Genomic DNA, 25,680 nt, shown 5'->3' with positions numbered 1-25,680 from the left:
ATTATGGAAGCTTGTTTCCGCCACAGAATAAAAAATAAAAAAGGTAATTGCGACTTTTAATCTCACGTTTCTGACTTTTTTTTCTGACTTTTTATTAGATTTGCATGATATAAACTCACAATTTCGAGTTATAAAGTCTAAATTGTGAGATATAAACTTGCAATTATGTGAGAAAAGGCCAGATTTGCGAGGTATAAAGTCAGAATTGCGAGATATAAACTCGAAATTTCGAGAAAAAAAGTCAGAACTGCGAGTTATAAAGTCAGATTTGCGAGTTTATATCTCACAATTCTGACTATTACTCGCAATTGGCAGTTTATATCTCACAATTCAGAATTGCAAATATAAGCTCGCAATTGCAGGATTTTTTGTTATAAAGTTATAAAGTCAGAACTGTGATATATAAACTTGCAATTCTGAGGAAAAAAAGTCAGACTTGTGAAATAAAAGGTCGCAATTACTTCTTTTATTCTTTTTTAGAGTTTTCTTATCAATAACTTCATTATAGAGATATATTTAACCCAAATATGCTATGTGTATGCTAAAAAATTCGTTCATGGTTAAAATTTACGGGACTTTTGTTGGTTAATTGTAAGCGCCCCTCTAGTGCTGTCAGTGGTAGACTCCAGTGACGTCAACAGCGGCAGTAATGGCTGCTGGTCTCATCTCATGCCGCCGATCTGATACATTAAAATGAATTTAATATGATATTTCAGCCATTTTCAACAGTTATTAGTGACCGAACCTGCTGAAATCAAAAGTGGTATTACAAGATACGGGTATGCAAGCATTTATGTGCATAAATTAAGTCCATTTTTAAAGAGAAGCTCTTCATTTGTTTGGCTGCTATGTGTTTTCAGTTAGTTCAGATTAAATTTAAATGTCGGATTTATCCTAATGTTTTGAAATTGTATAGTGTGTGAAGGCTCATGAATACGCATATGCATTTACTCTTTGAACTTACAGTTTTGTTCATTACTGCTGTTATTTTACCTGCATATTTATTAGTAATTATAACACATTGCTAAGTTAGTATTGTGTTATAATTGGCTTTATGAATCTGACATTTTTTAATGTTTACAAAGCCTACTGTGGTCGTACCACGGAACAGTGCTGGTACCAGATACTAAAACAATGGTATTTGGATAAATACAGTGGTTTTACAGTGGTTATATACAGTAACAATACAGTGGTTTACTAATATTTAAAAGCGTAGTCATGGTATAATACCAAATTACTTATATATTTATATACCATGGTATTCCAGTCTGTGATAGGTGTGATAGGTTTATGGTGGTTGTTTACTGATGATCTCTTGTTCATCCATCGTTCAGACGGCAGAATGACGTCCATCATCAAGCTGACGGCTCTCTCTGGGGTCCAGGAGGAGTCGGCCCTGTGTTACCTGTTACAGGTGGACGAGTTTCGCTTCTTACTGGACTGTGGCTGGGATGAAAGTTTCTCCATGGACATCATAGATTCCCTGAAGCGGTACGATAAGCTGACAATGAGGCGGTGTTATTTATATATTAAGTTATTAATGTTATTTATATGTCTGTGTGGTGTTTTTAATGTGCTTTAAGACAAACCATGTGCAAATTCATAAGTCGACAGCATTGCTGAGTATTTTCTCTTTAAAACTGCAGTGAAAAAAAGACAGTCTCAAATCGCTGGTGTTTCTAACGTCACAAACTACCTTGTAACCAATCAGGTCAACGTGTGATCGTCAACTCTCGACTATATACATTCCTGTATGTGATTGTGTATTTGCCGCCCTGTCTTTGTCAGGTATGTCCATCAGGTGGACGCCGTGCTGCTCTCTCACCCGGATCCTCTGCATCTGGGAGCTTTACCGTACGCTGTGGGCAAACTGGGGCTCAACTGCACCATCTACGCCACCATCCCCGTCTACAAGATGGGTCAGATGTTCATGTACGATCTCTATCAGGTGAGATGGACGGGGTTCAAATGAAGCGCTGCTTGTGATGTGTCGTATGATTCTGAAATACTTCTTTTTAATTGTCAAAATAGTTTACAAAGAAAAAGTTGGCAACATTTATGTAATGAAAGTCACATAGAACTTAATTAATACATAAAACATGTGCATTAATAACTAACACAAACATCAAATAATTTTCATAATCATAATAAAAATTACAGTTTGGTTTTAAAAATCATCATTTTAAAATAATCCATAGTTTTTAGAATAAATAATCACTTAACGAATATTTTATGGCAGGCTATTTGAGATTTTTGAATATGAAGCTTAAAATGATTTTATGTTTGTGTTGGGTTTGTTTTGAATAAGTTTATTTTCGTTTAATTGAATAATTGTTTAAAGAGACCGAGTTTAAATGAGTGACATTTCACCCTAAAATTAATTTTCAGACTAGTACAATTTATATTTTTAGGACAGTTAAACACATTTCCCCCTAAAACCAACTATTACTGTAATGCATCCAGATGTTTAACTTTTGAGGGTTTTTACTTTAATACCGTTAAAAAAACAGTATAACAAATATTATATATAGTTTGAATTATTTTCGCATTACATTAATGCTAAAGTTTTTGTTATTATTATTTTGCATTAGGGAAATATGATTTTTGGGGCTAAAATATGCTTAATTATCATGAAAATAAGTCACAATGCATTATGGGTTTTGTGAGTTTCACCCTTATTGTTGTTGATTAGTTGTTGCCCAGTGTAAATGATTTAAATGGGGCAGATGGGAGCAAATATCTTTCTTTTTTTAGTGGTTGTATGCAGTAATGACCGCTCTGTTAAAAAATATTTTTTTCTTTGAAAGAAATCTATGAATCATAGTTGAATTGTTAGTTGAATCCCCATAAGAAATGTTTTGTTGTGTACAACACTTCTTGCTATTCAGTTTGTTTGCGCAAATTAAATATCAGAACGAGTCAGAGAAACATTCTGATGCCGAAACATTAATTATGTGTCATCTTGTTTGATCTCAGTCCCGACACAACACTGAAGATTTCTCTCTGTTCACACTGGATGATGTCGATTCAGCTTTTGACAAAATCCAGCAGCTGAAATACTCTCAGATCGTCAACCTGAAAGGTGAGATGATATACCTTCTTTTTTTCAATGACAAGAAAACATGTCCTCAGAAATGAAGCTTTAATCCTCAATAACAGTGATAATGTGTCCTTTTTGGTATCTTGAAAGTTGATCATAATTTATTAACGAACAGGAAAAGGTCACGGTCTGTCCATCACCCCACTTCCTGCGGGTCACATGATTGGTGGCACTATCTGGAAAATAGTGAAAGACGGCGAAGAAGAGATCATCTATGCTGTGGATTTCAACCACAAGAGGGAGATGTAAGTATGAAAGAAATCACCTGAACATAAATTGAATGTAGCATCAGAAAGTTTTATTTTATTAAAGGGAAAGTTCCCCCAAAAATGAAAAATCGGTCATTTACTCGCCCTCATGTCGTCCCAAACCCATAAGACTTCAATCATCTTCAGAATTACAAATTAATTAATGAAATCTGAGAGATTTCAAGCGGTTTAATCCAAGTCTTGTGAAGAGACATGATCGCTTTATATGATGAACAGATTAATTTAGGCTTTTATTCACATATAAACATTGATCAGCGAACATACACAGAGCTCAACCGTACTTGGTTGGCTTGATTGCTTCTATTGCTCTCCTCATTTGTAAGTCGCTTTGGATAAAAGCCTCTGCTAAATGATTAAATGTGAATTAACTACATATTTTAAAGTCCCCCTGTGGTGAAAATCAAGTTTTTAATGTTGTTATCTATGTGGTGTTTTTAATATGCTTTAAGACAAACCATGTGTAAATTCACAAGTCAACACCATTGCTGAGTATTTTCTTTAAAATTGCAGTGAACCAAAGACAGTCTCAAAAACACGCTTTGAAATGTTGTTTCTGACGTCACAAACTACCTTGTAACCAGTCAGATCAACGTGTGATCGTCAACCAGTGGATCTCTGAGCTGAGTGAGTGAGTGGAGGCGGGGCTCATTTGCATATTCATAGAACCGCGTATACTAAATGAGGCAAGGCAGTCGAGTTACAATCAAGCTATTTTAAGGCATTAAGGAAAAAACTTTTAAATATGTAATTTTGGTGATCAAAGATGAGTTTTAAGGAATAATACTATTGACTACAGGGGGATCTAGGTGTAGAGTAAACCAGAATGCCATAATGTAAACCCATGATGTTTGCTGTCCTCTCAGTCATCTGAACGGTTGCTTGTTGGAGAACGTCAGCAGACCGTCTCTCCTCATCACAGACTCCTTCAACGCCTCGTATGTACAGCCTCGCAGGAAACAGCGTGACGAGCAGCTGCTCAGTAAGTAAAACAAACCCAATAGTTCGCCTGAAAATGATGATGATGATGATTTGTCATCCAATTAAGTAACTTCTCAAACCCACTGCTACAGCGAAGCAGATTTCCTAATGCTGTTCGTACAAGGTGTTTAAAGGGATACTTCACCGATTAGCATTCAGCTTTGTATCAGTAGAAACCCGGTGGTATTTTCGAATGGCCGTGCTTCCCTCCCTCATGTCCCGCTGAGACGAGAGATTTCTGTATTGTGTGTCCGGAAAAAAACCTCAGATGACGCAAAAATCGTCATTTATCATCATCGGAGGCTTTGTCCAGAGGCGAGAGACTCCAGCCAGTAGGAGGAGCTCGTCCCGCATGTCTTCAACCCGCCCATAGGGGGATCTCACCATAAAACAGCGTCTTTTCAGGTTCGAGTCATTAGTAGCCTAGCTGTATCATTTCTCCCGATACTGCCCTCTGTAACCGGTAGGCGTGGCTTGGGAGTGTCCTCGTAGGGCAGCGAAGCAAGTGCATTCTGGGAGTTGTTGTCTTTCATCCACATGAGCCAAAAATACATTTTCTGCCTTTTCTCAGTCTAGAAGGCACCAACTTCTACAATAATTTCACATTTCTACTACATAAATCACCTAATTTAAATACACATTCATCTTTCCAGCGGTGAAACATCCCTTTAAAGTGCATGAAGTATTGATTGATTTTTTTTTTTTGAGAATTTTAGTCCTGGAAAACCCTTGAAAACAGCAATATTTATGAATAAGTACTTGAAAAGTGCTTGAATTATTGAAAGACAATATATACATATACATTTGAAATTAGTAGGGTTTTTTTTCGAAAAAACACAAGGACAATCTTTTCACGCAAAATTATCGCTGCAGACCGTCTGATATAGATATTGAGCCATTTCGCATGGCTATTAGCGTGTTATTGCTCATATATTTCTGAGTATATGATACAACTTTCATTCTTCATTCTCCTTTTTTAGAATTTGAAAGATAATAAAGATATTGTGATATATAAGTGAGATCTTTGATTGTATTCCTTGAAAACCAAAAACAGACGTGCTTGAAAAGTCCTTGAATTTCATTTTACAGTATCTGCACGAACACTGTGTTCATTTGGACAAAGTGTGACGTTTTACATTCTCTTCCAGCCAATGTCATGGAGACTCTGCGTGGGGACGGGAACGTGCTGATCTCAGTGGATACAGCGGGACGAGTGCTGGAGCTGGCTCAACTCCTGGATCAGATCTGGAGGACCAAAGACGCAGGGTTGGGCGTCTACTCGCTCGCCCTGCTCAACAACGTCAGCTACAACGTGGTGGAGTTCTCAAAGTCCCAGGTCTCGCTGTCACAGTCAAATCCTACGCAGGGGTGTGCGATTTGTGTTGTCTACGATGATATCGCAATTGTTGTTTTAAATGAGTGAGCTGGCATTATAGAGTGTTGCTCGCTTTGCAAAAACCAAACAAAAACAATTGCATTGCATGATGTAGCCTTTTTTCCCCGCCCTTGACCTTTGTCTTATATTTATATCAAATGATATTGTTAAGCAATATCACACAAGCAAGAGTGCTGTTTTTTCCAGAATATCAGCACGATTGGAAATGTCACATTGATTTTATAAAGTAGTTCAATAAACAGTAAGTTAACCTTTTGAGTTAAAACATTATAGGCTGTTTTTGCTTTATTTTGTCAATGAAAATGTCCTAATACAACATAGCGTATAACACATAGCGGTGCTTCGTTACTGAATGAATCAGCGTTTTGAACGAATCAGTTTAATAAATGATTCAATGACTGAATGTGTCTTTTTAATTGTTAATCTAGTTGAATTTATTTATTGATTAAATGCAAGAATTTGACATAAAAGATGAATCATACATTATAAGATTATAAAAGATTATAGATTAGCAATATAAAAAAAATTGCCGGTAATCCTTTACAATAAGATTTCATCAGTTAACTACTAGTTAACATCATTAGTTCATTAGTTAACATCAACTACGAATTAACAATACTTCTACAAGATTTATTAATCTTAGTTAGTTCATTTCAACATTTACCAATGCATTATTAAAAAAAGTTAACATTAGTTAATGCACTGTGGACTAACATGAACAATCAATGAGCAGCTGGATTTTTATTAACTAGCATTGACAAAGATTAATAAGTACTGTAACAAATGCTCATTGTCAGTTCATGTTAGTTAATACATTAGTATTTAGCATTGTAAAGTTTAAAGGGGCATATGTTGCCTCGTATTGGAAACATTCATTTTTGAACTGACCACTGCACAGAATATGAAGTATTGAAAAGCTTAAAAACCAGCCAAAAGCACAAAACGGTTTCAACAAAATCCCTGTCATCTCAATATCACACACCCCTAATCCTACGAAATGAAAATGTTCTCGATATGTCATATCTCAGACATAACGTTCCCATGTTCTCTCACAGGTCGAGTGGATGAGTGATAAACTGATGCGATGCTTCGAGGACAAGCGGAACAACCCTTTCCAGTTCCGGCACCTCTCGCTGTGTCACAGCCTGGCCGATCTGTCCCGCGTGCCCAGCCCGAAGGTGGTTCTGTGCAGTCAGCCCGATCTGGAGTCGGGTTTCTCACGGGAGCTCTTCATACAGTGGTGCCAGGACGCCAAGAACTCGGTCATCCTCACCTACAGGACCACACCGGGAACACTGGCCCGCTACCTCATAGATAACCCGGGGGAGAAGAGGATGGACCTGGAGGTGGGGTCCCTAGATTATTAGATCAGCCTTTTTCTGGCTAAGAACCGACTAGTTCAGAATATTGTTGTCAAAAGTACCGACTTCGGTACCAAATCGGTACTGAAATTAAATTTTTTTGACAATACCAGCATTTCCCTCCAGCATTTTGAGCGTTGTTCAACGGATTCTTAAACGCCTCTGATTGGCCAGTGTGTTCACGCGCTTAACATATATGACTCTGATTGGCCAGTGTGTTCACGCGCTTAACATATATGACTCTGATTGGCCAGTGTGTTCACGCGCTTAACATATATGATTCTGATTGGCCAGTGTGTTCACACGCTTAACATAAATTACTCTGATTGGCCAGTGTGTTCACACGCTTAACATAAATTACTCTGATTGGCCAGTGTGTTCACACACTTAACATATATGCCAGTGTGTTTGTCTGCTCAGAATTATCCAAAAGTAAAGTATTATTTCAGACATACCTTTAAAAAAGAAGTTTAATTTAACTTTGTTTTAAATATAACTTTAGAAGTGCTGCTAACACTTTAGTTTAGGGTCCAATTCTCACTATTAACTAGTTGCTTATTAGCATGTATATTACTAGGATATTGACTCTTTATTAGTACTTATAAAGCACATATTAATGCCTTATTCTGCATGACCATATTCTACATCTCTTAATCCTACTTAATACCTAAACTGAACAACTACCTAACTAACTATTAATAAGCAGGAATTTTATTGAGGCAATAGTTAGTTAATAGTGAGAATTGGACCCTAAACTAAAGTGTGACAAAAAACATTTTACAATAAGGTCTTATTTGTTAACATTACTCTGTGTAATATTTACATCATGTCAACTTCACAGGATGTGACATGGCGAAACTATAGTACATTGATGACACATCTAATAATTATTCATGAGATTGCGTGGCCTTATCCTATGAGAACACACTGACTTTTGCTAATAGACACTGAATTATTCATGAGATCTTATTGTAAAGTGTTACCAAAGACTATAACAACTTGATTTGAATCTCTTTTGCTTGTATGTAAATAGTTTGCATATGTCTCTCAGACAAATCTCTGAATATCAACGATTAGATCCCACAAATGTTTGGCAGATCTTATGATTAGTAATTCTTCTGTAGTGCTTTTGATTGATATGTTTCAGATGATCAGTGGATATGCGCTCTAACTATGGGACTGTGCAGCGCCTGATATGTTGGACTTGTTATTTTGAAGCTTTTTTCTTTTCTTTAACTAAACCAGATAAGAAAACGTTGCCGACTGGAAGGGCGAGAACTAGAGGAATACTTGGAGAAAGAGAAAATGAAGAAAGAAGCTGCCAAAAAACTGGAGCAGGCGAAAGAGTGAGTGGGAATGAGTTTGAGACTAAAATACTGTCAGAATGAAAACCTGCTTTGATTCACCCTGAATGCACTGCTTATCAAACCAAGTCTTTCTTTCAGCATTATTTATCAAGTGTAGGGTGGGTAATTCTCTGCAAACATTCAAAGTACAGATCCTCGCTGAAAAAAAAAAAACTAGCTATAAATATTTCATGAATCATTCACGCTAGAGCTGCACGATTGGGTCAAAAAGTTATGTTAAACATTCAACATCCTCGCTGCCGCTGCTTAAAAAGGAATAAACCTACTTTGAAACAGCAGCTCTCATGTTGATCAGGGTGAGCAAAACATGCTCTTTTCTCTCCAAATTAATTCATATTTTACCCACGCACTGTTGCAAATGCCTTATGCTCCTTAAAAGAACAAATAAGTGAACTGAATGAAAAATAACCCAGTTCTCTTTTATATTGTCCTCTATTGTTTAGAGGTTTGGGGTCGGTAAGGTCGAGTTGTAAAGGTTTTTGAAAGAAGTCTCTTCTGCTCACCATGCCTGCATTTATTTGCTCAAAAATACAGTAAAAACAGTAATATTGACTAATATTATTTACAATTTAAAATAACTAGTTTTCTATGTGAATATATAGTAAAGTGTAATTTATTCCAGTGATTAAAGCTGTATTTTCAGCATCATTACTCCAGTCTTCAGTGTCACATGATCCTCCAGAAATCATTCTAATATGATGCTCAAGAAACATTTATGATTATTATCAATGTTGAAAACAGTTGTGCTGCTTCATATTTTTGTGGAAACTGATACATTTTGTTTTTCAGGGTTCTTTGATGAATAGAAAGTTTAAAACAACAGTTTATTTCAACAACACTTTATTTCAAATAGAAATATTTTGTAACATTAGAAATGTCTTTACTGTCAGTTATAATCAATTTAATGCATCCTTGCTGAATAATAATAATAAAAAAAAACATACTGACCTCAAACTGATGAATGGTAGTATACATTGACCTTTTTTATTTACAATTATTATTTTGGGATAAAGTCACCTTATTTTAAAATACAATCGTGAATTGTTACATATGTAATATATTCATATTAATAAAATATCACAGTACACAATATTTTTTATTATATAAACAACAATTTATTAATATCTACAACTATTATTGTTTTATTTCAGTAATAATATTATTAATTTTCATTTGACTATTATGGTTTTATTATACTGTTGTAATATAAAGTTGAAATGTCCTAATAATGTCATGCAATATGCTATACGTTGTCTAAAACTAGTAATTATGCAGTTAGTTATGACCCCACATTAATGAAGAGACCATACGGAATAATTCTGCGTTTAAAAATTATGCAATTTAAATTAACTACTGAATTCAAAAAGGTCATTAAAAATGGGGAAAAACCTGAAATATACAGTTTCCTTTATACATTCAGTTTGATTTAACCGAGCCGTGCTGAGAAAAGCACAGTTCGTGAGCATGTTACATGTCATTCCTTCACTTTTACGGCTCGTCGATGGTAATCTCAGCCATTTGTGGTTTAATAATCCCATTCAGCCATATCACACGTTCAATCATCTGTTCAGATCGGCTTTACGTTTGAGGTTCAGTAACAGCATTCTCTGTGTTCCTGGTCAGGGTGGACTTGGACTCGAGCGACGAGAGCGATATGGAGGACGATCTGGAGCAGCCGGTGGTGGTGAAGACCAAACATCACGACCTGATGATGAAGGGCGAGGGCGGGAGGAAGGGCAGCTTCTTCAAACAGGCTAAGAAGTCCTACCCCATGTTCCCAACACACGAGGAGCGGATCAAGTGGGATGAGTACGGAGAAATCATCAGGTGAACAAGACGTGTAGCTTGAATGCAGTGCACATTGCTTTGGATAAAAGCATCTGCCAAATCCATAAATGGAAATTAATTTGAGTTCTTCCTCTTACAGTAAATAGTATCAGATGGTATTTATGCAGTATTCATGGGTTTGTGCTAATAGACCCTAGGGCTGAACGATATTGAAGAAAAATGCAAGAACTCATTAAATAATGTGATATTCGATACGATAATGCTTAAAGTGTGTAAAATAAACTTTAAAATATGTTTAAAATTATATAGCCTACATGTGTTTCACATTCTTTTTGTGACTAGAAAACATCCCTACAACTTCTGAAAGTGAACATCAGTGTTTTACTGAAGCATAAGAAGTGTTATTTTAACATCAGTGTAAACCACGGGGTTTAGGGCATTATGGTTATTTAACAACACAAACTGAATAATCAAACGTAAAAATAAAACACTGATTAGTTTTCACTGTATAAATTAAATATGTATCCTGATTCTTATTAAAGCTACAAAAGTTATTCAGTCAAGAGCAGTGAGTGATTTTCTCTGTATTTTGTTCATGACCCCAGTTATTGCAAGCCGTTGCGATATGCATATCGCGATATATATTTGCGATATTTCGATATATTGCGCAGCCCTAATATTTACTCTATACGCTAATAAAAAGCAGTGTATTTTATGAATCCCTGAGAATATGTATAATTTTTATAATTTATAATTTTTTCTCTTCAAAATGCTTTAATTTCTGTTTATTGTGTAATGTTCATGTGTCAGTTCTGTATTTTCCCATGAGTGACCTTTGACCCCTGACCCTCAGGCCAGAGGAGTTTCTGGTTCCTGAACTCCAGGCCACTGAAGAGGAGAAGAGCAAACTGGAGTCTGGACTGATTAACGGAGACGAGCCCATGGAGCAAGACCTGTCCGACGTCCCCACCAAATGCACCAGTACTACACAAACACTGGAGATCAGGTGAGGACTACACCGTGACATCAAGACCCTCGGAAAAAATAATAATAATTCTTTCATGCTTCAATGAATATTAGCAAATTAGTTGCTAGGTTAGATTGTATTAAAACCTCTGCAGTGTTCAGGATGTGTCATTCTTGATTGTGGCCTGCAGGGGTCGCTCTACCTCCGGCATGTTGGATTGTCACAAATCAGTGTTTGGTAAAAATGTCACGCTTTTGCTGAGATGTAAAATCATAGAGGTATCCTACAGTCAGTGAAGAAATACCCATGTTTCCCACACACACTCATATACCCAAATGTCAGTGTTTGCCATTACACTGCTGTCAGTTTTAACAGAATAATTGCTCTGAGTGCTTAATAACACGCCTAATAACCCTCCATCCATCTCTAATGAATTGATCTTCCGTGGCTTGTGTGTTTATTTGCAGCTGAACTGGTACATAATGTGAGTTCAGACTCCATAATCAGCTGAGAGAATATTTAAAGCATTTGAGATTTGAGTTTAATTTAATGGTAGGACACTTACCAGCATTTTCAAATTATTAATTCATCAATTTCAAAGCTTAGTTATTTAAAGAAAATTAAAAATCATTATCTCACAGACTCAAGCACATGTGACTCTCTTGGTTTTCTCACTAAATGAGGACATGAACACATAAAGTCATTTTACCAGCATTTCATTTGATAAAAACCATGATCATATCATATACATACAGAAACTCAAAGGAGTTCACGTCAACCCGTCAAAATAAGAGTTCAGTTTAACTTGAAATTGTGACAAAAATTTAGCCTATTACTATTGTACAGAGGAATGTACTAAATAATAATTATAATGCAAATAATTTAAATGTTATTTTTAAAGGTATTATCACACTATTTTCTTCCATGTTTTAATTTTAACAGTAAATCTCTGTTGTGCAACACTTTGTTTGCCAAAAAATAAAAGGAATTGTTACATTTTAATTTCACTACATTTTAGAATTAAATTGTTCAGATTTTATGCCTTTTTTGATTACCACCATTTTTGATAATTTTTTTTTAAATCATTGAGATTTTTCATGATAAATGTTTGTTTTGTGTTGGAAATTAGTAAAATCAGAGTAATCTTTTACTGGTATTTTGGTAAAAATGTAAAATTTAAATGTGGTTACATTGTCTATGAACTGCATCTTTGAGTATAAAAAAGATAATTTATTTATTCTATAACTTAATCTTACTGTAGTTAGTCAAAATCATCTTTTTTTTGTCACAATTTAATTTGACTACATTTTTGAATTAAATTGTTTGTTTTATGCCTTTTTTGATTACCACCGTTTTTTATACATTTTTATTAAATCATAAAACCAGAAAAATTGAAACAGACAACACAGAAGTTCTATTACAAAAAACATTTCATATGTACATATTATTGTAAAATCTCTCTCTCTCTCTCTCTCTCTCTCTCTCTCTCTATTAAAGTTGTTAAAGAGTTGAATAAAGAGTCGTTAAAGTTTTATGAATTAAATTTACTAGACATGCTTTTAGATTATTAAAATTGAATTAAACCAATAAATCACATGCATAACTGCATCTTTGAGTTTAAAAAAAGATAATTTATTTATTCTATAGCTTAATCTTACTGTAGTTGGTCAAATTCATCTTTTTTTTTTTAAATGTGTTGTGATTATATATTGTTTTTAAAGAATATTGTATTGCTTGGTAATACTCACGGTAGAATGACCCAGATATGCAGCACTGAGACTCATTCATTCATCTGCTGTGTCTCAGAGCTCGAGTCTCGTACATCGATTATGAGGGCCGTTCTGACGGGGACTCCATTAAGAAGATCATAAACCAGATGAAACCCAGACAGCTAATCATCGTTCACGGCCCGCCTGAGGCCAGCCAGGACCTGGCCGAGTCCTGCAAGGCCTTCAGCGGGAAAGAAATCAAAGTTTACATGCCGAAACTGCAGGAGACGGTGGACGCCACAAGTGAGACCCACATTTACCAGGTAATACTTCCCTCTGTATGTTTTTAAGCTTAAAAATATGTCTTTTTTCTATATATATATATATATATATATATATATATATAAATTGGACAACAAAACGGGCCTTAAAGTCACACTTGTGGTGTTCCCAGTCCAAAATGTCTGGCCTACAAAAGAAATTGCTTATAAATATCTTTTGCTATATTTTGTCAACTTGTGTGTGTGTGTGTGTGTGTGTGTGTGCGCGTGTGTGTGCGATAATGCACAGGTCCGAGGCCTTTATCTTTAAAAGATAAAAGAACCTTTATCTTTTTCTTTGGTGGGGACGTCCATTGTTTTTTTACCATAAAACAATGGACATGATGAACATGCTCCTGAACACTTAATGGTTCTCTTCTTTTCAATCTCCCCCATTCATTTTCAATGGATGGCCATTTTTTACCAGTATAAGCTCAGATCAATGAGGCCTACGATCAGTCAGTTTCTAAAATACATACAAAATCTGTGCTAATTGAAAGATAACAAGATGACAAAAAGATTGAATCCAATATTTGGTGTTAATATAGCATAATGAAAGATTTGTAAACGATTTTTTTGTAGGCCGGTCATTTTTAAACGGAAACAACACAAGTGTAACAAAAATCATTGGGGGGCAAAAATCACAAAAAGTCTGTTTAAATTCTTAGTTTTAAGTTTTAGTCCAATGCGATAACGTTAACTTGCATTTTCGGGAAAAAGAAAATCCTCTCCAGGTCAAAAGGACCCGAACATAACCTGAGGGTTGAATGTTAAGTGTTAAGTATCAGTCTTCTTTATTTAGTGGAAAACATTATGAATATAATACATTGGATTATTTTAAACCACTTTTCACATTGTATTTTATTCCTATTATTATTGTTTTACACAACCATTTCTTAGCACCTTTCTAATTCACTTTTAATTTTTTTACTAATTTTAAAATGATGTAACAAATTAACTTTTTAAAAATATAAATATTCAATTTACTCTCAATTAATATGAGGTTATTTAAAATAAAATATTCTGGGAATGTCTTGCAGTGTGACATGCTAAGCTCCATTTTACTGCTCAATATAAAAAATATGAAGATCTATTTAGCAAATGTTCTGGGAGCTTTCAGCTTTGAGTTGTGAATGTTTCAAAAGAGAAAAAAAAAGTCTTGTTTTTCATTATATAATTCCCTTTAGATATGATTATATGTGACCCTGGACCACAAAACAAGTCACAAGGGTACATTTTTTGAAATTCAAAAAAAATCGAAACATTGAGAAAATCGCCTTTAAAGTTGTCCTTTTATGTTCCCGCTTTTGCTGCATCCACTCAAAAAAATAGTTTTTATAAATTTACAAAAATATCTTCATGTAACATGATCTTTACTTAATATCCTAATGATTTTTGGCATAAAAGAAAAATAATTTTGAGCCATACAATGTATTGTTGGCTATTGCCACAAATACCCGTGCGACGGGTGACTGGTTTTGTGGTCCAGGCTCACATATAATTTTAATTTTAACCACAAAGTGTCCAGTCTTCTGAAATATTGTCAGACTAATGCAGCTTTAAATGTCGCTGTAGGTCAGACTGAAGGACTCTCTGGTCAGCTCACTGCAGTTCTGTAAAGCCAAAGACACCGAGCTGGCCTGGATCGACGGCGTTCTGGACATGCGGGTGGAAAAAGTGGACACGGGTGTCATCGCGGAGATGGGAGACGCGAAAGAGGAAACGGAGGATGGAGAAGCAGCCATGGACGTCACAACGGACATCTCGACTGAGCCCAGCGTCACTGCTAACCAGCGGGCCATGAAGACTCTGTTTGGAGAAGATGACAGGGAAATCTCGGAGGAGAGCGACGTCATTCCCACGCTGGAGCCGCTGCCTGTTCATGAGGTGAGGGAGAGATCAAATACTACACTAAGGAGACGTTTAGCATGGAAATCATGTGACTTACAGTTTGTTTGTCAGAGAAAATGAGAGAAAATTGGGGGAAATAAATGAGGTGGAACTAGGACTGCACAGTTTGGGGGAATAATCCCCCCCCCCCCCCCCAAATATATATATTTTTTCTTTGTTAAAATTTTTGACTGCGATTTAATATTGAAATTAAGAAAATTTCAGGTTTGCTTAACTTGTTTTAGGGCTGCACAATTTGGCAAATTATTATTATTATTATTACTAAACAAATGTAAAAATTGCTGAATAAAAACAAAAGAAATATTGCTATTGTAAAATTTCACTGTAGATTAAAAAAAACGTATTTAAGAATAGTAGTGTAATATTCATTTTATTTTACATTACAGCTGTACAATTGCAATATAAAAAGATATTAATATTGTAGTGTTTCACTGTAAAATAAAAATTGGTGGAATTTAATATTGAATCTATTGTGATTTACAAACTTTTGTGATTTTTAAATCAATATCAATAAAAATTAATTAATTAATATTAAATTACAATTAATTAGTATTAATTAATAATCATAATTATTATTATTACTAAACAAAAATGTAAAAATTTCAAAATAAAAACGGAAAAATAAATATTACTATTGTAGTATTTCACTAAAATAAAAAGATATCCTGATAAATTATGATTGCAATTTCAAAAGGAATTTAAGAAAATTCCAAGGTTTGCTGTGCTTGTTTGTAGGGCTGCGCAATTTTCAAATATTTGCTTTCGCTTCAGCAATAATCTGCCAAGCGTCGTCTTTTAAACAAGTTCTTAAATTACAACATTTAAGTTTGGATGGTGCACTTTCACGTCTATTCTTAAAAAGGGGGGTGACAGTTAAAGGGTTAACTAAACTTAAAGAGCGGCTCACGCATAAGAACACAGTGCTGCGCTTCACTCTGAAACACTGCACATAAATGTATTCAATTAAATTGTAACCTTTGCGATTTGATACTAGCTCTGCCATATTGCAATTTCGGTTTATGTTGAGTAGTCGTGCAGCCCTAAGAGGAACATAGAGAGTGAGTTACAATATAAACTGAGCTCATGATGAAGGTTAAAATAAAACTGTATACACTACAATTCATTAGGCATCAGGGAAAAGAGTTTAAAATAGATCTGCTGACTGAAGAAGCGGGATGAAACATCTCATCAAACACTCCACAGGCTCTGAGATGAACAGATAAGGTGTTATATTTCATGGCTCTCTGAAATGCTTGATTCTGATTGGTCAAGTGTGACATTCCAAGGTCAGTTATTGGCCAATGATGATGCTCATCCGGGTATTCAAGGCCGGCTCTGCTTTCATGTCTCTTGTATCACAATGCGGATAGATGTGCTCTCACTCGTTTAATTTAAAGGGGTGGTATAATGCCCTTTTCACAAGATGTAAAATAAGTCTCTGATGTCCCCAGAGTGTGTGTGTGTGTGTGTGCTAAAAATAAAAATGAAAAGTTTTAGCTCAAAATACCCCACAGATATTTTTATATAGCATGTTAAAGTTGTCACTTTTTGAGGGTGAGCAAAAATGCACCGTTTTTGTGTGTGTCCCTTTAAATGCAAATGAGCTGCTGCTCCCGGCACAGAGGGCGGCGCTTCAAGAGCTTGTGTACTTTTACCTCACACACACATGCACTGAAAATGTCAATGTTTATGTGCAAACCGGAGTCAGACAATGATGGAGAGACTCAAGAAGAAGTGACAACATGTAGAAGCAACAGAACATTTCTGAATGGTTAGTTGATGAATTTATGTAGCTTATGTGTAGTTATCTTCTAGTCATTGATTAGCATATTCTGTCACGATAATCTATAAATCGTGTTCTGGGGGCGGGGTTTATGTAAATTCTAGGGTTGGTGATGTCACTAACCCGGGAGGAATGTCGTGTAGTCTCTACCAGCCATTTGTTGTAGTCCTGAAAGGAACACTCCACCGTTTTTTGAAATAGGGCTTATTCGCCTTCTTTCCTACATTTAGATAGGTGGGCAAATGCATTTTTGTCTCAGTGCATGCATTGTTTTAGTTTGACAGGGTCGGCGCTAGCTTAGCTTAGCATAATGAATGGAATCCTTTGTTGCCAGCTAGCATGTCCTGAGTAAAAGTGATATAAAAAATAAACAAACCCACCTAATTACTTCTTGTGGCCTGCGTATTGACAACAAGTACAAATAGCGATGCAGATTAACACTAGGCGATTTCCTATGCAGATATTGACTTATATATTAAGGACTATATTAGGGGGAAGCACAGGCGAAGCACTGCTACTTGGGCGTGATATCTCTGCGCACAAGTAGCAGTGCTTCGCCTGTGCTTCCCCCTAATATAGTCCCAAGTCAATATCTGCATAGGAAATCGCCTAGTGTTAATCTGCATCGCTATTTGTACTTGTTGTGAATACACAGGCCACAAGAAGTAATTAGGTGGGTTTTTATATTTTTTTATATCACTTTTACTCAGGACATGCTAGCTGGCAACAAAGGATTCCATTCATTATGCTAAGCTAAGCTAGCGCCGACCCTGTCAAACTAAAACAATGCATGCACTAGACAAAAATGCATTTGCCCACCTATCTAAATGTAGGAAAGAAGGTGAATAAGCCCTATTTCAAAAAACGGTGGAGTGTTCCTTTAAAAAGCGATTTCTTTAAAAGCAAATATCTCCCTTTGCTTTGAACTTTGAGCGTTGTAACTTTGCAGATGTTGTTTATGCTCAAACAGCAACATTACACACTAACTAAAGTCAGACTAAACCCCTTTAAAAGCGTCCGGTGCCATCTTGCACCTCTGTTATTGACTGTACTTGCTGTAAAATATAACTGGACAGTATTAGTATGGCTACGGTAATATTTTTGAAGTGTTCATCTTTGTTTGTACGCTGTAATAGATTATAAAATAATAAAGTTAAAACAGTTTCTTCTTAGATTATTGTTTCACGTCCCTGTCATTATTTAGAGTATGAGGTGAAAAGCTGTGTTATATGAACAAGCAAGTGTTATGACTGTACATTATCCCTTAAAAGCCTACCTTTTTGAAGTTGTTCATTCTTCTAGGCTCAAAGCGGCTTGCTAGTAACTGTTTGATGAGCATTTCAACTCAAATCAATATTTTCTGTCTAATAATTAACTTAGCTTTCCTGTAGCTCAATGCCAATGTCATGGGTTCGATTCCCAGGGAAAGCAAGAACTGATAAGAATGTAAATGTGTACCTTAAAATGCAATGTGAGCCGATTTGGATAAAAAGCGTTGGCGAAATGCATAAATGTAAATGTTATGTGACAATAAGCAGGATAATGTCCATCCAGACGGTTTTGCGATAACAACCAGCTGGATGTGCATTATCCCTTACTTATTGAGTACGCATGGGTAGTAACATAACACGTGTTCTTCACAGGTCCCAGGTCATCAGTCTGTGTTCATCAACGAACCTCGACTGTCGGACTTCAAGCAGGTTCTGCTGCGCGAAGGGATCCAGGCGGAGTTTGTGGGAGGAGTTCTGGTGTGTAATAATATGGTCGCTGTCAGGAGGGTGAGTGAAATCCGATTACACCTCACAATATGCAAATCATCTGTAATGAGAATTTGATTAATGGAAAGCACATTATGAGGCGTATAATCATGATGTGTTCTTGGACGTAATTTCCTTGCAAAAAGACAAATCTGGGTCCGGCAATTCTGGGACGTCACCTTTAAGATGCATTTGTGAAATGAACTGCACATTTTTAATTGAAAAAGGTAAAATTATAAAACTGTTATCTATTAAGGATGTGCACAGCGACTAATTTCATTAGGGAAATTTTGCAACCAACTAGCCAAACCACGCCCCCCGGAGACAGTCGGTAAATGCTTTCCATTTGAAATAGACTACTTAATCTGAGAACAAAAGCAACAAAATAAAATAAAATTCTTTATCAAAATTTATAAGGAATGACAAGTACTTGTTTAGGCTTGGCTTGTAGGGAATTCCAAAACTGCGTATATTCAAACGCACATAACTATAGTTGGAAAATATCTTAACTCTGCTATAAAGCCAAAACGATATCTGTTACCTTAAATTATACGCTTATCTCTGTGAAGCTGCTTTGAGGCAATCTACGTTGTTAAAAGCGCTATATAAATGAAGATGACTTGACTTGACTTGACTTAAGGTTTCCTTTACGTTTTTTTGCGCACAGACGACAACGTTGTGACGACGACTCAAAAATGCTGTATTCTGCTGCCAGGCCAGTAGATGGCGATGTCACTTTGTAAAGAAACACCACGCACCTACAGACTGAACACGTAATACGCACGCGCATGATCTCACCGGTTTCACAAATTCGTGTTTTTGCAGTTTGAACAGTATCATTTTCAAAAGATACCCTTTTTGAAAAATTCGACACCCGTTTTCAGGCCCCCAAAACATTATGTACATGAATGACTGAAATGCATAAAAAGTTTTCCATTTTTAGTTGAAAATTGTGTTGTGTGAACGCCCCTTTAGACGAGTCATTTCATTGAGAAATGAGGATTACGGAGAAAACAGAGAAACACACGGAGAGCATCAGCTTTAGTTTCTGCTCTGACAGCCTCAAGACCAGCCGAACGCTGTGAGTGTGTGTTAGACACCAGGAATGGAGAAAGAACATTATGTTTGGCACGTTTTTCATCTTCAAACCAAACTTGATTCTTCAGCCGACAGAGTTTAAATCCCGTCCGGCTAGAGCTCTTCTCATAATGTTTATACATCAGGTCAGTAAGAGGAGAGGAGACGGTCTTTTGTGGCTGTTTGAACACATTCGACCTCATGAGCGTTTACACTACGAAAGCAATCAAATGCGTTTTCCTCTGGAAGTGGTCGAAAGTGGACGAGCTCAAACCATTTTAGACCCCGTTTACACCTGTATTTTATGGAAGCTTGTTTCCGCCACAAAAAAAGAAAAGATAATTGCGACTTTTTATCTCACAGTTGCGAGTTTACATCTCGCAAATCTGACTTTATTTCTCAGAATTGCGAGATATAAAGTCAGAATTGCGTGAAATAAAGTCGCTATTGCGTGTAATAAAGTCAGAATTGAGAGATATAAAGTCAGAATTCTGACTTTTTCTCGCAATTGCGACTTTATATCACGCAATTCTGACTTTATAACACATAATTGCGAGTTTATATCTCGCAATTCTGACATCTTTTCTCAGAATTGTGAGATATAAACTCACAATTGTGAGATATAAAGTCCAATTCTAAGGGGGAAAAAAGACGGATTTTTTATTTTATTTTTTTTACCTCAGAATTGTTTATATCTCACAATTCTGACTTTATAACACGCAATTGCGACTTTATTTCTCAGAATTGCGACTTTTAGATCTCGCAATTGCAACTTTATATCTCGCAATTCTGAGAAAAAAAGTCACAATTCTGACTTGATGTATCGCAATTGTGAGAAAAAAAGTCAGAATTGTGAGATAAAAAGTCGCAATTATTATTTATTTATTATTCAGTGGCGGAAACAAGCTTCCATAGTATTTAGCGTCGTCCACTTGTGATCCGATCGACCAAAACGGGTGTGTTCCCACCTGGCATGTTTGGTTGGATTAAAACGAACCCTGGTGCGATTACTCTGTTAGTGCGGTTCATTTGAATAAGTGTGAACGCTGCCATCTGAACCCTGGTGCACCAAACAAGCGGAGCGAGACGCTGAAAAGATGGATCCAAATGAACTCTGAAATAAGAACGCAACAGACCAAGACATGTAAACGAACCAAAAACGGGACATGATGTCACAAGATGCGACCCTAAAAAGGACAGAATCCTCAAGCATGCCTGGTTCTTCTCGTCATAGTGGCGATGTTGCCCATCACAGTTCGGTACAGACACCAGAACCGCGTCTCCTCGCAGCAGATCTTGGTTTGTGTGTGTGATGGAGGGATTACTGTCGCTGTTTTGACACCTTTACACATTTTATAAGCTCTTCACGAGTTCTTAGCTGGTCAAAATACCATCATATGTAGGCTACATATATACAACAAGCGCATTTATCCCAGCACACAGCATTATTTTGGATGTTTGGTAAGTTCTGATGTGAAATATACATATTACATAATAAAAGCTGACCAATCAGGTTGTGAACACAACCCTATGCCTGTATCTGAATCTTTTGGTTCTCGGTCAAAATGCCAATGTGAACGCTAAGCGGACCAGGACTAAATGTTATTGTTTTTTTTGTCTGAAACAAGTGAACCGAACTACAAGTGTGAACACACCCTAATACCAGGCAAACAGCCTAAAGCAACCGGAGCTTCTAACAACAGCTGCAGTGATGACTTTACAAATTGCCAATTGTCTCTTTTATTTAAAAGGCATGACTCATATTGCGTGTTGCACTTTCTCCCATTCATACTAATATGTGACCCTGGAACACAAAACCAGTCACGTCGCACGGGAATATTTGTGGCGATAGCCAACAATACATTGTATGGCAAAATTATCGTTTTTTCTTTTATGCCAAAAATCATTAGGATATTAAGTAAAGATCATGTTCCTTGAAGATATTTTGTAAATTTCCTACCGTAAATATATATAACATTTATTTTTGTGAGTGAATGCTGCACAATCGTGAACATAAATGCACAACTTTAAAGGAGATTTTCTCAATGTTTCGATTTTTGGCACCCTCAGATTCCAGATTTTCAATAGTTGTATCTCGACCAAATATTGTCCTATCCCAATAAACCACACTTCAATGGAAAGCTTATATATTTATGATGTATAAATCTCAATTTCAAAATTGTGACCCATGCGACTGGCTTTGTGGTCCAGGGTCACATATGAGTGCACCGTGAATATAATCCGTGAGTAATATGAGTCTTTGGAACGGTATATCAGGAAACTACCACAAAAAGTGACCACTTAGCTTCCTTTTTGTGTAAAATCATCTTGAGACTCCAGCGTTTAGCTGTTTTTGTATGCAGGAACACATCCTGAACACCTCACTGCGTGCTGTTCAACTTTGACCCCTGACCTCTCTCTCTCTCTCTCTCTCTCTCTCTCTCTCTCTCTCTCTGTGTGTCTCTCTCTCTCTCTCTCTCTCTCTCAGACGGAGGCGGGCCGCATCTGTCTGGAAGGCTGCCATTGTGATGACTACTACAGGATTCGTGAGCTGTTGTATCAGCAGTACGCTGTAGTTTAGCTCTTCAGTGCTGAACGGCTCTCAATCGTACGCTTCATTTCCTTTTGTAGCGTTTGACTTGTGTATATTTTATAATTGTTTCCCTGCACGTTTAAATGGCAGATGCTCTCTCTCTCTCTCTCTCGAAGTGACCCAAAATGAGAGCATCTGTCTGGACTGTAGAAGAATCGTCGCTACTATACTTTTGTTCAGAACTGATGGATGCAAAGAAACGTTTAAGCCTTTTTTTACTAAACCCTTATTTTGTTCACTGATAAACTTCGGTTTTCATAATGAAATGTTGTCAGTGTGGGTTTGTGTGTTTGCCTTTATTCGTTTGGATGCTTTTATCTAAAGCCACTTGTGCTTGTTCAGAATGGCATACTATCATATGCAGTATGTATGCTGTGCAAACTATGCTAGTTTTGTTTGCATGGAATATCGACTACATTTGCCAAAATGTGCAGTATGCAGTTGAACATAATGGGTACTACAGGTGAAACTCAAAATTAGTTCATTAATCAAGTTAATTTATGTCAGTAATTCAACTTAAAATGTGAAACTAATATATTATATAGACTCATTACATGCAAAGTGAGATATTTCAAGCCTTTATTTTTTATAATTTTGATGATTATGAATTATGTTCATAAGCTGTAAGCCATAATCATCAAAATTATAACAAATAAAGGCTTAAAAATATATCTTTTTGCATGTAATGAGTCTATATAATATATTAGTTTCACCTTTTAAGTTGAATTACTGAAATACATGAACTTTTGCACGATATTCAGATTTTTTGAGTTTCACCTCTACAGTATATCCCACAATGCAATGCTCTCCCTTCCATTTCCAATTTGACAAATGAACTAGAAGTAACACCAGCCATTATATTTGTAACTTTTTTTGACTCATTTTTTAATGTAAAGTAAGGAATGTTTTGCTTTGATCAAAACTGCAAGAAAACCTTAATGCTACTTAAAATTAAAGTAATTTTGAAACTACTTTCTCTCCATTATTCAATGGAAAGAAATGTATACTGTTAGTTTTTCATTCTGAAGATTCTTTGAGCTCTACGTTTCATCCATGTGTGGATGAATATATATCATATAGGAATCGATTCCTTGACCTCGCCATGTCCAGCGCTGGGATAAGTTCTTTATAACACGCTACACAAAAATGACACTGATATACTTTGCGTCCTCATATTAACTGCATTGTTGTCCTTCATATCGTCTTTCAGCTCATGACTAATCCACAGCATGCCCTCTTTCCTTGACCTGAATAACAGGGTCAAAGCTTCCTGCGGTGTCATAAATCATGTGGTAAAGTCAAGTTTTTTTTTCATCTGAGAATTCTGGCTAAGATGAAACCATGTCTGACGTATAAGAGCCTTGAAATTGCAATCCATGCTCTTATATCATCCACACTTGATTATTGTAATGCTTTATATAAGGGTATTAGTCAAGCATCTATTCTACGGTGTTAGCGGCCTTAAGTTAATAACTAATGATCGTTGCGACGGAAGTGAATCAATCAAAACTAGCTTTATTCTAGAGCTGCTGGAAAGCCAAAATCTCTGTTACTGTAATTTCCTATTATCACTGTAAAGCTGCTTTGAAACAATCTATATTGTTAAAAGCGCTATATAAATGAAGGTGATTTGACTACGGCTGCAAAAGGTTCAAAACGCTGCAGAGAGATTATTAACGAATATTAAAAAATGTGAACACATCACTCATCACACATCACTCTCTTTACATTGGCTTCCTGTACAATATAGGATTGGTTTTAAACTTCTTTTATTGGTGTATAAATCTCTTCATGGCCTTGCACCGACTTATTTATCAGATTTGTTAATGGCGTATCAGACTGGAAGAACTTTGAGATCGTCAACTCAAAATTTGCTGAAAATTCCAAGGACCAAGTTAAGCCAGAAAGGGACTTTGGAATAGCTTACCATTACATGTTAGGGACGCTGACTCTGTACATATCTTTAAAGAACAACTTAAGACACATTTGTTTGCCATGGCCTATTCATCCTTTTGATGATCGTTTTTATTCTATTACTATTGTACTATTTTGTCCATCTTACTGAGATGATGTAAAGCACATTGGTCAACATGTGTTGTTTTAATAGTTCTATACAAATAAAAGTGACATTGACATTGACATAAATATTTCCAGCACGGCTGGTCCTGAGTCAGCTGTTTGAGCACAAAATCTGCAACACAGCAAACATTATGGCCTAGATATATTTACACTGTTTATTTTCATCTCTATATTAAAAGATCCACCATTAATATGGGGTTTTTCACACTTTCTACTAGATATTTGAATAAGGCAGTTCGGTCACATTTTAGATTAGGGTCCAATTCTATTAACTATGGATTTTGCCTCAATAAACTCCTCAATACTCCTCATTAATAGTTAGTAAGGTAGTTGTTTTGTTTAGGTATTGGGTAGTATATGGTCATGCAGAATAAGGCTTTAATATGTGTTACTAGTAATAAACAGCCAATATCCTAGTAATATAATTATTAATATAGAAAGAACAGACCATTTACAAATGCTTACTTTTGTAATTTTCATAATGCTTCTTACTTAAAGCTACACTGTAATTTTTTAAGTTGATTCTTTGCAAAAAACACTTTGTTCTTTCAAAATTATATGTGCTCATTAATGTGTAATTACTTCTACCAACTAATCAAGTATTCTCGTAAGTGTATAATCTGCCATTTAGAATACATACGAGCGAGTCACTCGAATGGCGGCAGCCATGTTGCGCCTCCATCTTGAAAATACATCAGCCAAAGAGGGACATACCTGGAAATTCAAGCTTCGCCTTTCGCGTTTTTACACTCAGTGGCACCGTGACGAATGCGAGGGGGAGATTACTCACGACTGCCGGCAGATTTGAAATAATACGGCCACCGTACGAGTTAAAACGCCCTCGGAATGGGAGGGGCTAGAAAGTAATATTCAGTTGGTAGTCGTATACAGTTTCACTGCTAGGTGGGAGAAAATCCTACACAGTGTAGCTTTAAGAACAAAAGTTTACTTTTTTACATTTTATTTCAGTTAAAATTTGTGTCAAGAAACAAATGTTTTTTATGGTTTTAGTTTCAGGTTATATATATATATATATATATATAAAAATCCACAAATATCATTATTTATTCTTTATTTTATTTATTTTGCCAGAATAACTAAAGTGTATCCGACTTTTTAGTGTGCTAGTCTGGGTACAGAAGATTATGCTTTTATTTCTGTTTGGTCTGCACTTAGTTTTGTTTTACTTAGTGCCCTTCGCAAAGCACAGAATCCTCTAAAAGCA

General features: G+C 36.0%; 1 protein-coding gene across 3 annotated transcripts; it reads left to right on the top strand.

Moving 5' to 3' along the window:
- The first annotated feature begins 599 nt into the window (after positions 1-599).
- Positions 600-24,516, top strand: cpsf2 (cleavage and polyadenylation specific factor 2). 3 transcript variants are annotated; one of them, XM_081377887.1, is made up of 16 exons: positions 600-779; positions 1,335-1,491; positions 1,789-1,948; positions 2,977-3,082; positions 3,216-3,345; positions 4,233-4,348; positions 5,496-5,683; positions 6,799-7,089; positions 8,350-8,450; positions 10,095-10,298; positions 11,113-11,265; positions 13,033-13,258; positions 14,831-15,142; positions 18,593-18,727; positions 22,272-22,391; positions 22,493-22,639. In XM_081377887.1, exons 2-15 carry the CDS (start codon positions 1,343-1,345, stop codon positions 22,362-22,364), a joined length of 2,364 nt encoding a protein of 787 aa, XP_081234013.1. In that variant the 5' UTR covers positions 600-779; positions 1,335-1,342; the 3' UTR covers positions 22,365-22,391; positions 22,493-22,639. The 3 variants fall into 3 exon arrangements, with proteins under 3 accessions (XP_081234013.1, XP_081234014.1, XP_081234012.1); XM_081377888.1 differs by having other exon boundaries at positions 22,467-22,639; XM_081377886.1 differs by having other exon boundaries at positions 22,272-24,516.
- The last annotated feature ends 1,164 nt before the right edge of the window (positions 24,517-25,680 follow it).

Source organism: Scardinius erythrophthalmus (assembly GCF_964197995.2).
Source record: "Scardinius erythrophthalmus genome assembly, chromosome: 11".
Taxonomy (NCBI): domain Eukaryota; kingdom Metazoa; phylum Chordata; class Actinopteri; order Cypriniformes; family Leuciscidae; genus Scardinius; species Scardinius erythrophthalmus.
The sequence above is the reverse complement of the archived record's forward strand: the minus strand, read 5'-3'. Positions and strand labels throughout refer to the sequence as shown.

Coding starts and splice junctions, on each gene's coding strand:
- cpsf2 (XM_081377886.1), top strand. CDS start 1,343: ATGACGTCCATCATCAAGCTGACGGCTCTCTCTGGGGTCCAGGAGGAG. Junction 3,346..4,232: donor TTCAACCACAAGAGGGAGAT/GTAAGTATGAAA, acceptor CTGTCCTCTCAG/TCATCTGAACGGTTGCTTGT. Junction 7,090..8,349: donor AGAAGAGGATGGACCTGGAG/GTGGGGTCCCTA, acceptor TAACTAAACCAG/ATAAGAAAACGTTGCCGACT.